General features: G+C 50.1%; 1 protein-coding gene across 1 annotated transcript in view; it reads left to right on the top strand.

Moving 5' to 3' along the window:
* The window catches only part of adamts18 (ADAM metallopeptidase with thrombospondin type 1 motif, 18), a 301,723-nt gene that overhangs the window by 131,780 nt on the left and 155,051 nt on the right, over positions 1–14,892 (top strand). The window contains exons 9-10 of the mRNA XM_072517824.1: positions 285–422; positions 10,103–10,256. Coding sequence (XP_072373925.1) covers positions 285–422; positions 10,103–10,256 — 292 coding nt within the window. The remainder of the gene's footprint in view (positions 1–284; positions 423–10,102; positions 10,257–14,892) is intronic.

Raw genomic sequence — 14,892 nt, 5'->3', positions numbered from 1 at the left:
ATGCCCGGGACTCAATCATTAACATACTTCTGATGTCCATCCTGTACTAAACCATGAACCTAATAAACATAATTTATTGCTAACGAAACACACTGATGTCGCTCTCAAGCTGCCAAGCTGAATTCACAACTGAGTTAGCAAACTCATTGCAATTTGTAAATAAAACCAATTGGTCAGAATTTGGAAGAACATTTTTAGTCCTCATGTAACTTTTATCCTGTGTAGAAAATCTGGAGTGTGCTGATCGGTACATGTTCACACTTGTGATTCTTTTTAAATCCAAGTTTTGGCATGGTTCATGATGGGGAGGGAAACCCATGCCGGAAGACCGAGGGTAACATCATGTCACCAACGTTGGCCGGGAACAACGGGGTCTTCTCCTGGTCTGCATGCAGTAGACAGTATCTCAACCGGTTCCTCAGGTAGGGTTGAAGCCTTCGTCCTTTGCGATAGATCTAACCTTGAATTTCAATTGCTTTCTGAGTTGTTTGGTGTTAATCACATGATATTGTTGGTCTTATGCTTTGCAAGGGCCCTGCAGTCACATGCAAGGATCTGATTGTGCAAGAACACAGCAAGCAGCTATTGCACTTGCTCACTGAGAACGGGTAACATCAAGAACGCCGGGGTACAACCCCAACCACGTTGGGTTGTAATTGAAAAGTTAACTGAGTTGCCGGTGTAACCATTTCACAACACAACTTTAAACTGAGAATAAAAACTGGGCCTCCCCAAAATCCTGGGAGTCAATTTACTGGCAAGCGAGGTGTCAAACTATTTCGGAACATAATAATCTTTATTAGTGTCACAAGTAGGCTTACATTAACACTGCAATGAAGTTACTGTGACATTCCCCTAGTCGCCACATTCCGGCGCCTGTTTGGGTTCACAGAGGGAGAATTCTGAATGTCCAATTCACCTAACAAGCACGTCTTATGGAACTTTGTAGGAGGAAACCGGGGCACCCGGGGGAAACCCACGCAGACACGGGGAGAACGTGCAGACTCCGCACGGACAGTGACCCAAGCCGGGAATTGAACCCAGGTTTCAGGCGCTGTGAAGCAACAGTGCTAACCACTGTGCTAACGTGCCGCCCATGTTAAGTAGCAGAGGTCAACCAGCAGCTGCTGTATGTGGGCATGAAACTTAGATAGGGCACCATAGTCAGTACGCCACCGAGGCGAGGTGGTGGCAGAGTCGTAACATCACGGGACTAGTAATCCATAGGTCCAGGCTAATGTTCTGGGGACATAGGTTCAAATCCCACTATAGTAATTGGTAAAATTTGAATTCAATTAATTAATAAATGTAATTCATTGAGACAAAAATCTGCGATTGAAAGCTGGACCCAGAAATAGTGCCACAAAACTATCATTGGTTGGTTGTTGTAAAAATCCAACAGCTCACCAATGTCCTTCTGTGCTGGAAATCTGCCATCCTTACCTGGTCTGGACTCCAGACCCACAGCAATGTGTTGACTCATGTGAGATAGGCAACAAATCCTGACCCTCTGTGAGGCCTACACCCCATGAATTAATAAAGAAAAAGGTGCGAGATTAAATATTTGGATGGCAGATGACACCGACTACTAACTTATTTTGATTGAGCCAAAAGCACGTTTTTCCACAGAGCTCCAAAATGATTCAACTCAGGTTCATATTGATTTGAAGTACAATTCAAAGCTCATTCAATTGTTTCTGGTTCTGAGTGTGAGGGGCGGCACGATAGCACAATGAACAGCACTGTTACTTCACAGCGCTAGGGACCCGGGTTCGATTCCCGGCTCGGGTTGCTGTCTGTGCGGAGTCTGCATGTTCTCCCCGTGGCTGCGTGGGTTTCCTCCGGGTGCTCCGGTTTCCTCCCACAAAATTCCAAAAGATGGGGGGGGGGGGGGTGGTTTCCAGAAAATTATCCTGCCAGAATCACGTGGTGCAGTGGGCAGCTACTGATCTCTATGGACAGCTGTCTCTGCGAAACGGTGTGTGCGAAAAATGGCCCAAAGAAATATATAGTTTAGTGCAGTGTGAGGGGTACAACTTCTGAATTTTGAGGGTTGTTTGTCATTTTCGCAATGATAGAGAACCTCTGTTATCGTGAAGATCCAGGCCTAAGAGAGAACTAATGAAATCCAAACAATAACATAGCATCGAACATGGACGAGAAGAATTAAGTGAGCTTTAACTACAACTTGCGGGTTACTAAAGCAGAATTGAATCTAAAATTTATTTTAAAAAGATTTTCAGCCACGGTGCCCTCTACTGGATATATTTCTCAGCCTCGCATTTAGATTTACCCAATCCCGAATGATGTGCATTGATTGCGTCATTTCGGAGGTCATGGATGACAGACATTTGGAGAGGCTGAGCTGCATTTGGACCAAGTCAAGGCTGGCTATGGCTCTCCCAACATAACCAGCCTGGAGCCAAGAATCTATTGGAAACACGTTGAGGATGTTTCTTTTGGCTGAAGAGTATAAATCCAGGGAACATAGTCTCATGATAAGGGGTCGGCCATTTTGGACTGAGATGAGGAGACATTTCTTCACTCAGGGGGCTCTGGATGTTCAGTCATTGATTATGCTGAAGATTAAGATTGATAGATTTTTTTAGGTACTAAGGGATGAGGGGTTGTGTTAGGAAAGCAGAGTTGAGGTCAGAGATGAGCTATGACCTTGCTGAATGGCCGATCAGGCCCAAGATTCTGTTTAGTCCACCCCTCTTGGGCTGGTTTCTCTGTCCCGCCGCGCCACATTTCTGTTTCACCCCGCCAGCAGGATGCTCCGTTACTCCGGCCGGTCAATGGGGTTTCCCATTGTGGGGCAGCCCCACGCTGCCGGGAAGCCCCTTGGGCTGCCGGCAAAATGGAGCATCCCGCCGGCGGAGAATCCAACGCCCTGTTTCTTATGACCTTGTGAAAATCTCACGGGCTGAATTCTGTGCTGTCGGGATTCTCCGTTGCGCCCGGGGATTTCCCGATGCCGTGGGCCTGCCCACAATGGAAAACCCCATTGACCGGCTGGCGAGACAGAGAATGCGGCGCAAAATGTTTATAGAGTTTGAGAAAGGAGAATCACACCTTCATTCAATTCAACTATTTATATATATTTTTTTATTCGTGTTTTTGCATTTTTACAAATAATGCGACAAGGCCTTAGGATTGGTACAGCAAAGCATAAATGCCTCAACAAACATGAATGCAGAAATAGACAGGAGAACACCAACGCAGTTAGTTCAGCTTAATCATTAAACTTGGTGCCTCCATATGTATCAACGAATTAACTAGTATGACGATCCCAGACCAGACCTCAACAGCGGCTAGTGTGCTGGAGCGAAACTCCAATGTTTTAGTTTATTTTGAGACTGTGCAGAAAGAATGATTTGCTTCAGGAGTGATTGCATGAAGAAATAGGGCTTTGATATTTCTAAAACCAAACTTCATTACTAATACAATATTAAACTTTACACCTGTAAAGTACAGCTTACAATTACGCCTTAACACAACCATACAATTCCCCATTTAATAACAAGAAGAGAAACATACAGCTCTTAATCCATTTTAAATTTAGCACGGCATTGAGTAATACTTGAGGTACAGAACAGATTCTGGCTCTTGTTAGAACCCCCTTTAGACTCGAGCTGAATATCTTCAAATAGCTGCTTCGATTGGGTTGTTTCAGCCTATTCCTGGTCTTTACATAGATATTACATAGAACATACAGTGCAGAAGGAGGCCATTCGGCCCATCGAGTCTGCACCAACCCACTTAAGCCCTCACTTCCACCCGATTCCCGTAACCCAATAACCCCTCCTAATCTTTTTGGTCACTAAGAGCAATTTATCATGGCCAATCCACCTAACCTGCACGTCTTTGGACTGTAGGAGGAAACCGGAGCACCCGGAGGAAACCCATGCAGACACGGGGCGAACGTGCAGACTCCGCACAGACAGTGACCCAGCGGAGAATCAAACCTGGGACCCTGGTGCTCTGAAGCCACAGTGCTATCTACTTGTGCGACCGTGCTGCCCATCTTCAGACAAGAATGCTCTGGTTTTAAAATGTTATTACTTTTATTATTTTAAAATATTATTACTTTTTTCCCTATCCTACTGGGATATAAAACTGCTTTTATCTGTGGTCTAAAAAGCCCCACAAGGGTTACCAGATCAGACTTCACTTCCAAAAGCCTTTTTTTTCCAAAACCCTGGGCGTGATTCTCTGGGAATTGGCGGGGTGGGCAGAAACGGCGCAGTGGCGTGGTGGGAACCACTCCAGCGTCTGGCCGCCCCAAAGGTGCGGAATCCTCCGCACCTTCAGGGGCTAGGACGGCGCTGGAGTGGTTTCCGCCCCACCGGCCGGCGTGGAAGGCCTTTGGCGCCGCGCCAGCCTGGGCCGAAGAGACTCCGCCGGCCGACGCGGGTCCGCGAATGCGCAGGGGGGGTTCACCTTCGCGCCGGCCGGCGCATAGGAATAGAGTGCCCCCACGGCTCAGGCCTGCCCGTGGATCGATGGGCCCCGACCGTGGGCCAGGCCACCGTGGGGGCACCCCCCGGGGCCAGATCGCCCCGCGCCGCCCCCCCCCCCCCCCCCCCGAGGACCCCAGAGGCCGGCCACGGAGCTGGGTCCCACCAGTAGGGACCTACCTTGATTTACGCCGGAGGGATCCAGCAAAAACAGTCGGGAACTCGACCCATCGTGGGCCGGAGAATTCGGGCGGTCCTGGGACCCATGTGAGTCGCGCCGGTCCCTGCCATTCTCCGAGGCGGGCGGCGTGATTCATGCCTCAGTGACTTTTGGGGTGAGAGAATTCGGAGGCCGGCAGGGGCGGGATTCACGCCGACCCCCAATGATTCTCCGACCCGGTGGGGTGTCGGAGAATCCCGCCCCCTATCTCTGTCTCTCTCCACAACTTTCTCCAAAACCGCCTCCCTCCACAACGTCTCAAAATGTCGCTCTGCATTCCTTGGCTCCACCCAGTAATGACCTCATCTCCTCAAGCAAAAAAAAACATAGTCTCTCCACAGGCTGCAAAAGCACATTTACTCCCCAGGGACCTCCCCAGGCAAAACCACAGTCCATTAGCCTAGACCTCAAATCACATTCCGTTGTTGATTTCATCTGCTAAAACAATCCTGGCTGTGAAAACAGAATTCTTTTTAAACAAACACATTCTAACCTTTAACCTTTAAATTAGCACAACATTTGTAATCCAATTTTCCTAACATCTTCCAATTGTCATCCCGGAGAACGAGGAAGAAGAGGATAAGGCCAAGAAAACATGGTAAAGTGATGCACCCCTTCCCAAGCAATGAGTGCTAATGAGAATATAGGATAGGGGCCGGGATTGTCTAATCCTGTGGCAGAGTGTCCATGGCGTTGTAAACGCCATCGCGTTTTATGATGGCGTGAACGGGCGACTCCCAGGGCTAATTCTGGCCCCCTGCCACGGCACTGGAGCGGTTCACGCCGCTCCAGCTGCCGAACCCGGCGCGAACTGGGTGCCACGGGATCCGCGCATGCACAGTGGCACCGGCACGGCGCCAACATGCACATGCGCAGTGGCCTCCTTCAACGCGCCGGCTCCGACGCAACATGGCGAAGGCCTTCAGGGATTGAGTCCCCCAGCCAGAGAGGCCGGCCCGCCAATCAGTGGGCCCTGATTGCGGGCCAGGCCGCATCGGAGGCACCCCCGGGGTCGGAGCCCCCGTCCCCCCCCACAGGCCGCCACCCGACCCTTCCATGCAGAGTTCCCGCCGGCTGAGAGCAGGTGTGGACGGCGGCGGCAGGACTCAGCGTTTCCACGACGGCCGCTCGGCCCATCCCGGCCCGGGAATCGGCGGGCCGGCCGTGTAGAGCGGCCCGCGACCGCGCCGCGCCAACCGCGGTAGTGCCAATGGCGCTGATTCTCCGCTATCGCGTGCTGTGGCCGGGTGGCGTGGACCAGTCACGGGGATTCTCCGGCCCGGCCCAGGGCTGAGAGAATCCCGCCCAGGATAGTCGTTCCGTGTTCAGGCGCATGCCAAAACTTATCTCCCCCAACTCCAATCATACCAGGGGCATCAATTACACAGTACGATATCCTTTTCTCGGAGAGACGAGCTGTCTGTACCAGTCAGCGATTCTTTAACCTCGAAGAAAGGAAGAAGAAATAAACGACAGAAAAATGTTGCGAAGACGTTGGCCAGGAGTCAACATTGTGACTCCGCCCCACTACCGCAGACAGCGAGGGTGGAGATATTTGGTGTGCCGTTCATTGACGTCGGGGTTCTCTACTCCTGCTGCTTGTCAATGAGATTCCCCATTGAAACCACCCCACACCGCCGGTAAACCCGTGGGCGGGGGTGTACTGTCGGTGGGACCAGAAAATCCCCCTGCCAGCAAACAGCCGGAGAATCCCAAACATTAGTTCTAAGAGGATATTTTACCTACAACCAAAAGATGCAACAAATCCCCAGAATCCAGCACAGTTACAGAGCTACCATCATTCCACATATTTATACCGAGAAGATCGTATATTCATACAGTTGGTTCAGATTATAATCATTGCCGTTGGCGTCACCCATCACACTGGCAATGACAGGATAAAAAGAGATTACCAGGGGATCTCAGGATAGCAGCACCAGGATATAGCCATGGGCTCCTGGTCCCATAGCGCACACCCCTCACCACAAGATAAAAAAGGAAAAAAACTGCTCATTTAAAATCTCTCTCTGCCTCCTAAGCATCGAGGCCAAAAAGGAACATCCCAAGCAAGGGGGTGTGACAGAACACCACCCTCAGTCCAAGACATGTCTTGGCATTGTACACTCACATATAGAGGAGCCAGTAAACCAAGGATACCCGCACCATGCCAAGACTCGCTACACCACCTATCTTGCTCCTCGCTGGCCACATCAACACTGGAAGATTTGCACCATTCTCCACTGAGAAATGCCCATCAACAGGGAAGAAGAATCCTCAAGAATCGCCCACCAGCGTCTTGGGAGCTGTACGATCCCCGTCCTCCTCGACAGGGTAAAGGAATCCCCCTGAGACACAATATACCAGATTGGGACCTTTTACAGTGCCTTATTCACCAAGGAAACCCCATGGAGAAAGGAACACCAGGATTAGTTATAGAATGCCGTACAAGTGTAGTGCTGTACAGCTTCTCAAAAAGGATACCGAGACAGAAGAACAGCGTAGCCTGATTAAAAATAGGACATCAACTCCCCAAGGGAGTCCAGCCTCAAGAAGAAGGGCGATCTGGAAGTCAAAAATAGACCACTTGGAGGAGGGCGCCTAACTCCCTCACTCAGCCTATTGTTATGGGCCAGGATTTAGAGAACCCCAAACTGTACTGTATCATGGAGTTCACCTGACCCACAACTTTTAACAGATTGTGGTATGGGGAGCACATGGCCCATTCTACAGGTGTGGTGCAGCAGAAATGGAAAAGTATTTTTGAAAGCAAAACAATGTTTATTCCATGATCTCAAGTTAACCTTTTTAAAACATACAGTGAACATCTTAGCAACCATCAATTCAAATAGAACCCCCAAAGAATACAACATTAAGTAATCCTTAATAACTTCCCAAACAACATCCAGAAGACAAAAGAAACACCTTTTAACAGAAACACATAGGGTTTACATTCACTCCTGAGAACATTTATAATTCTGAATTCGCCAAATGATCAAGAGATAGTCTTTTCATGGCAGAGAGAACAGCAGTACACCTGCTCTGTCTGGCTTCAGCTCCAACACTGAAAAACGAAACCAAAAAAACACAGACACACCCAAGCTTTTCTCAAAGTGAAACTAAAAAGCAGAGCCAGAGCTCAGCTCTACACACACTCTGACATCACTGCAGTAACATGAGCATTCAAACATTTCTTAAAGTGACATCTCATGACACTACCCTTGAACTGAAGGATTGCCGACAATGCCAATGCACAGCACTCAGACTTTCACTCAAACCCTGCAGTCCACAAATTACTTACTACCTCCCTAGTAGAACTCTGGGCGGGATTCTCCCCTACCCGGGGTTTTCCGGCGGGATGGAGTGGCGTGAACCACTCCAGCGTCGGGCCGCCCCAAAGGTGCGGATTCCTCTGCACCTTTAAGGGCCAAGCCCTCACCTTGAGGGGCTAGCCCCACGCCGGAGTGGTTGGCGCGCCGCCAGCCGGGGGGGGGGGGAAAGGCCTTTGGCGCCATGCCAGTCGGGGCCGAAAGGTCTTCGCCGGTCGGTGCATGCGTGGGAGCGTCAGCGGCTGCTGACGTCATCCCCGCGCATGTGCAGGGAGGGTGTCCCTTCCGCATCGGCCATGGTGAAAACTGTGGCCGAGGCGGAGAGAAAGGAATGCCCCCACGGCACAGGCCCGCCTGCGGATCGGTGGGCCCCGATCGCGAGCCAGGCCACTGTGGGGGCACCCCCCGGGGCCAGATCGCCCCGCGCACCCCCCAGGACCACGGAGCCCGCTCCCGCTGCCTTGTCCCATCTGTAAGAAAGGTGGTTTAATCCACACCGGCGGGACAGGCATTCCAGCAGCAGGACTTCGGCCCATCACGGGCCGGAGAATCGTGGTGGGGGGCCCGCCGACCGCCGCGATCCCGCCCCCGCCGAATATCTGGTGCCGGAGAATTCGGCAACTGGCGGGGGCGGGATTCACGCCAGCCCCCGGCGATTCTCTGACACGGCGGGGGGGTCGGAGAATTCCGCCCCCTATCTCGAGAAGGTGAGCAGACCAGGTGGGGACACTTCCTGTCCGGCCCCAGCACGCCAAATAGATAGGATAATCAACATACCAAGCAACAGATTTCCAAGGAGTGAAGTCAAGCCCTCTCCAAGGAGAGGTCCCAGGTTCGAACCCAGCTCTGGATCACTGCTCTTCGCCAATCTCTGACTCTTGCTGAGGCATCGTTCAGTAGTGGCTATGCTTCCCGTTATGGTCTTGAGAGACTATTCCAACATGTTATTACTACAGCCTCCCCTTAACCATTTCCATAGAATCCTTACAGTGCAGAAGGAGGCCCTTGGGCCACCTGGCCAGCACTGACCCTCTGAAAGAACATCCTACATAAGCCCACTAGCCCGCAACCCCACCTAACTCGTACATCCCTGGACACGAAGGGGCAATTCTAGCACAGCCAATCCACCTAACCTGCACACCTTTGGACTGTTGGACGAAACTGGAGCACCCGGAGGAAACCCACGCAGTGGGTTCCAGTGAATTTGCCCATATGTGCTGTTCTGAACAAATCACACATACATGGGGAAACCATGAGAGCTTCAAATGCCACCGCAGTAAATATGGGCAGTCCTAGGGATGGTGACCAGAAGAGGGGATCTGGCGTCTAACCTTGCATTTCCCACCGCCTTGAGACCTGAGACTAATGTGAGCTCACAAACCACTGTCCAGCTCGTATCAAATAAACTGGCACAGACTGGGGACCGAACGTGGAATGTCCTATATGCACCCTTGGAAAAATAATTGTCCATAATAAAAATGGGAATAAATCACCGCCTGATTGCTGCTCCAGTCGAGAGGAAAGATTTTCCTTGAATTTCATGAGGAAAACCAGATTTAGCAGTGACCCATTGTGACCCATTGGGAAAAGAACCAGCCCTTTCACAATGTCAGATTAGTGTCTACAAACCTTTCCGTGCTTGCCTCAAATGCACTGACGCAACCTCATCATCAAACTAATATTTTAGTACTGGACACAGTTCCACCATCTCTTCTCGTGTCTCCGAGTGAAAAATAAAAGTTGTCCAGATACTTATTTTCATAAAAGGGGCTTCCCTACCCATTACATACTTCAAGCGACAACTGATAGAATGCGAGTTATAACATGACAGAGGAATCATTTCGCTGTAGATTAGAGGGTGAAACAGCATTCTGGACAGAGAGATCTCGGTAAATACCTTGCCAACAAAATGTCATCACTCACCATGTAACCTACAGTGCTATGTTTACCAAGTAACAGAAAATCAGTTACAACATCCTCAGGGATTGCTTTGTCTTTTGGTTTTGTCTCCTCTCTCAGTAACCTTCGGCCGTTCCAGATTTGTTTATTCCTCGACCTAACGCTTCTTATGTGTCTGAAATGTGTTTCGTTCACAGCACAGCCCAGGCCTCTTGCCTGGTCGACGAAGCAAAGCAACTACGCGAGTACCAGTATCCTGCCGGTCTGCCGGGGCAGCTTTACGATGCTGACACACAATGCAAGTGGCAGTTTGGCGCAAAAGCCAAGTTGTGCTCCCTCGACTTTGTGAAGGTGCATTCCTGTTTATTTTATCTCTTTTCCATTTGTTCCTTTGTTTTAACAGCTCATTTTCTGGGGGGTGGGGGTGGAAGCGAATGTCAAGCACTGTTAGATTTAGACAGCATTGTCAATCAGAATAATAGGAATATAGGAGCAGGGTTTTGTATTGTTTTGTGTTCCTTAGGGTTTTGGCCAAGGCGGGTATCATGACCGGTACAGGCTTGGAGGGCAAGAGGGCTGTATTGTTCTTTGTTCTTTGAGAAGTCCTTTGAGCCTGGTTGGCCATTCAATTGGATTGTGGCTGATCTCCATCTAGCTTCATTAGCTTCATTATCCTCACCTAACAACAATCTATCAAAGAGTCACCCAGACTCGAGATGTTAGCTCCGTTCTCTCTCCACGGATGCTGTCAGACCGGGTTTTTGTCTCAGATTCCAGCATCCGCAGCAATGTGCTTCTATCTTATAACAATCTATCAATCTCTGTTTTAATATGTTTAATTCATCGCCCAGCCTCAACAGCTTTTTGTGGGAGAGTTCCAAACAATCATTATCCTTCTTGTGAAGACCTGCTTCCTGATAACACCCCTGAATGACCTAACTCTGATTTCAAAGTGATACCCCTTGTTCTGTACGGTCTCCATGAGAGGTAATTGGTTCTCCCTCATCCAGCATATCAAAACCCTTAATTATCTTAAACACCTCAATTAGGTTCACTCCTTAATCTTTCATATCCAAGCGATTGAAAGATAACGACGGGGCTGAGCATGTCTATCTCCACTTGAGCAGCATCCATTCAAGACTTAATCTTTCCTTTAAAAATTGGAATTAACCGAGAGCACCCTGTACTGCAAGAAAATTATCACTGCTGTCTAAAATGGGGACAGTTTGAGGTGATGAAGCTTTAAGTAAAGCATATTGTAACACATTAAAACCTATGACGTTAGATAGGAAAGGATCAGCTGCTCCATTAGGCTGGTGTTATGCTCACGATGGTTGAAGCATTGTACCTTGTCATTCCTTTAAGGTCTGTCAACTCCTGGGAGAGGCAAAATTACACAGAGAAAAAAACAGGGGACTAAAAAGGGGAAAATTCCTCTCCAACTCACTCAGGTGATCAAAGTCAGTCCAGGAGATCGCATTGGTCAATTACGAAAACTCTCTTTGCTGTGTGATATCTGTCCCAGTCGGGAATCAGTCCAACCCCCTCTTGAAGACATGCAGGGGATCATCACACTCTGGGCAAGATGCCAAAACTTTGCTGTTTGACTTAATTGTAATTCTCTTCTTGTTACGACAGTATATTTGTGCCAACGTGCTCAATAGGTACGCTGACAACTTGGGTCGCTCACTCAAGCAATTGAATGAACAACCCCCAAGTCCGAAGGATGATAAATTCAGGATGTCCTGTCCCCGTCCATTTTGATTGTGATACTTGAGCAGGATTGGTCAAATCTCAGTTGATTTTCTTTCTGCATTGTATAAAGTAGTCAACCGCATGATATTCCCGTTGAGTTGTATGGTTGAGGAATACATCAGACTTTTTTTTCACAGTGACTTGGCTAATCTCAACTGGAGAGTTGACAAAGATGCTACAGTTGGCTCCAGAGTATCAAGGATAGAGAAATGAAAATAACCAGTTGGAAATGTGTGCACATGCGGATTTGTCACCAGATACGGGACTGGATTCTCTGGTCTCTTAGCCGCGCGTAGTTCGCTGGCGGTGGGATTATGTCCTCCCGCCGCTTGTCAATGGGATTTCCCATTGAAACCACTCCACGCAGTGGGGAAACCCACAGGCGGGGGTGCGCTGCAAGCGGGAAAAGTGAATCCCGACGACTGGAGAATTCCGGCCTTGATTGATGTCCCTCCCCATGGTAATATGACCTGCCGACACTCACTAGTGAGATTCACTTTTGACTAATGCCCAGTCAAGGGGACGCCACAGGGAAACTGGCATTGTTGAAAGCAAATTCTGTCGAGAAGTCAGCAATTTGTCGGGGCTGACGGATTGTGGGAGATGAAGAAAATTGGTGAGAAAGAAAATCATGTGCCATGTGAAAATAAGCTATTCCCTGTTTCGGGTGACATTAAGTTAATGGACAACTTTCCCTGACTGAACCCAAACTCTCGACTGATCAGTCATTGTTCTGCTAGTAACCAGCTTGTAATGATTTATTTCTCCAGTAACTATATTTGACTTAATGAGGACAAACTAACAGCGTAACGAAGCACGCGTCAAGGAAATATCATTCACCCCATTAAACCCACTCTGCCGATGGTCGATGTATACTCTGCGGCTGTCTTGTCCCGGGTGCAGTGAATTGCTTGGGCACAGCGCCACAGAGCAAATGAAAAGATGTGCCTTTCGCAACAGGAGGACCTGAATATCTTTACCATCAATGGAGTACTTTTGAAATGTAGTCACCGGTGCAGTGAAGTAAATCTATTATTAGCCTTTGTTGCTTGAGTGATAAGCATTGGATAGTACACCGAGTGGATTTGCTGCGGTGTTGCTTCACATAAGTGGGGTGGTGCCGGTGGGTTTGGGGGGGGTGAGGCGGAGATGTGGAAGGGTGAGCGTCAGGTTGAAGGACCACTCTCTTAATACTGCATTATACTGTCCTGGAGTGGAATTCAAACCCATGATCCACCTGGCTGAGCAGCAAGGGCCACACACTGAGCCAAGCTGACACTGTTAGAATATGTCTCGACTCCAGTAAATGTAGCGAAGGTGCAGGACACGGCCCTCAGCGATCCTTCGCGTTTCTGTGCACGGTGGTTGCGGTTCGTGGGAACCTTGTTCCTCCGAGTGCCAAACTGAAAATGCAAAGTCAGCCTCTTTTTTTTGCTGCATTAACAGGCTCCGGGCAGCTCACAGATGATTAGGTTCCAGCAATGTCATATGACCACACTAAGTTTAATGAGCAGTGCAAGCATACGGGTTTCATGGTGCGAATTGAATGGGGTTTTTTTGAGCACTGATTGCTCGGTGAGATAGGCTTTGAAAGAATGACTTTTCAAACTGTGCCATTGTTGCCAGTTTTAATGAGGAACGCTGTCAGATGTGGCACAGGGCCAGCTTTTGGTTTGGATCCAAACCACGGGGTTTATTAAAGCACCGCTATATCCAAACGTTGCGAGCAGATTAATTTTCTTTTCTGCAGTAAGAGTTTAGGTTTGTAAATATGAAGGCAAAAGATATTGCCAGTCCCCTTTTCGACTGAACGCCAGGAAACAAAGTGGTGTCTTCCTCCCAGGCAGCTTCGTCACCCCTCGGCGGCGCTGTTGGGGCGAAATGTGGGCAAGGGGGAGGGGCCTGTAGGGGGCGTCAGTGCTTGTTCGGGCCTGGGTAGGAGCGGCAGTACTGACCCTCCGGTCACGTGCTGCGGGGAGGGTGGGGGTGGGGGCAATGGTGCGGGTGCGCGTGGGGCTCCGGCGGGCGCCAGGTCCTGAAGGGAGACCGTGTCTTGGCGGCCTTCGGGGAACGCTACATAGGCGTACTGGGGGTTGGCATGCAGCAGGTGGACCCTCTCGACCAATGGGTCCGACTTGTGCGCCCTCACATGTCTCCGAAGCAGGATGGGTCCGGATGTCGCTAGCCAGGTTGGGAGCGAGGTCCCGGAGGAGGACTTCCTGTGGAAAACAAGGAGACGTTCGTGAGGTGTCTGATTTGTGGTAGTACAGAGCAGCGACCGGATGGAGTGAAGGGCCACCGGGAGGACTTCTTGCCAGCAGGAGACTGGGAGATTCCTGGACCGTAGGGCCAGCAGGACGGTCTTCCAGACCGTTCTGTTCTCCCTTTCTACCTGCCCGTTTCCCCGGGGGTTGTAACTTGCCGTCCTGCTCAAGGCGATGCCCTTGCTGAGCAGGAATTGACGCAGTTCGTCGCTCATAAAGGAGGACCCCCTATCACTGTGAATGTATGCGGGGAAACCGAAAAGTGTAAAGATACCCTGCAGGGCCTTGATGACGGTGGTTGTGGTCATGTCTGGGCAGGGGATGGCGAATGGGAAATGGTAGTACTCGTCAATCACATTCAGGAAGTACGTATTGCGGTCGGTGGAGGGGAGGGGGCCTTTGAAATCCATGCTGAGGCGTTCAAAGGGACGAGAAGCCTTTATCAGGTGCGCCCTCTCTGGCCGGTAGAAGTGCGGCTTGCACTCCGCGCAGATTTGGCAGTCCCTGGTGACGGTCCTGACCTCCTCGATGGAGTAAGGCACGTTGCGGGTCTTGATGAAATGAAAGAAACGAGTGACCCCCGGGTGGCAGAGGTCCTCGTGGAGGGCCCGGAGGCAATCCACTTGTGCGGTGGCACAAGTGCCGCGGGACAGGGCACAGGAGGCTCGTTCAGCTTCCCGGGACGGTACAAGATCTCGTAATTGTAGGTGGAGAGTTCTATCCTCCACCGCAAGATCTTGTCGTTCTTAATCTTGCCCGCTGTGCATTATCGAACATGAAGGCAACCGACCGTTGGTCCGTGAGGAGAGTGAATCTCCTGCCGGCCAGGTAATGCCTCCAGTGTCGCACCGCTTCTACTATGGCCTGGGCCTCCTTTTCGACCGAGGAGTGGCGGATTTCGGAAGCATGGAGGGTGCGGGAGAAGAAAGCCACGGGCCTGCCCGCTTGGTTGATGGTGGCCGCCAGAG

This window comes from Scyliorhinus torazame, chromosome 10 (assembly GCF_047496885.1).
Source record: "Scyliorhinus torazame isolate Kashiwa2021f chromosome 10, sScyTor2.1, whole genome shotgun sequence".
Lineage (NCBI taxonomy): Eukaryota > Metazoa > Chordata > Chondrichthyes > Carcharhiniformes > Scyliorhinidae > Scyliorhinus > Scyliorhinus torazame.
The sequence above is the reverse complement of the archived record's forward strand: the minus strand, read 5'-3'. Positions and strand labels throughout refer to the sequence as shown.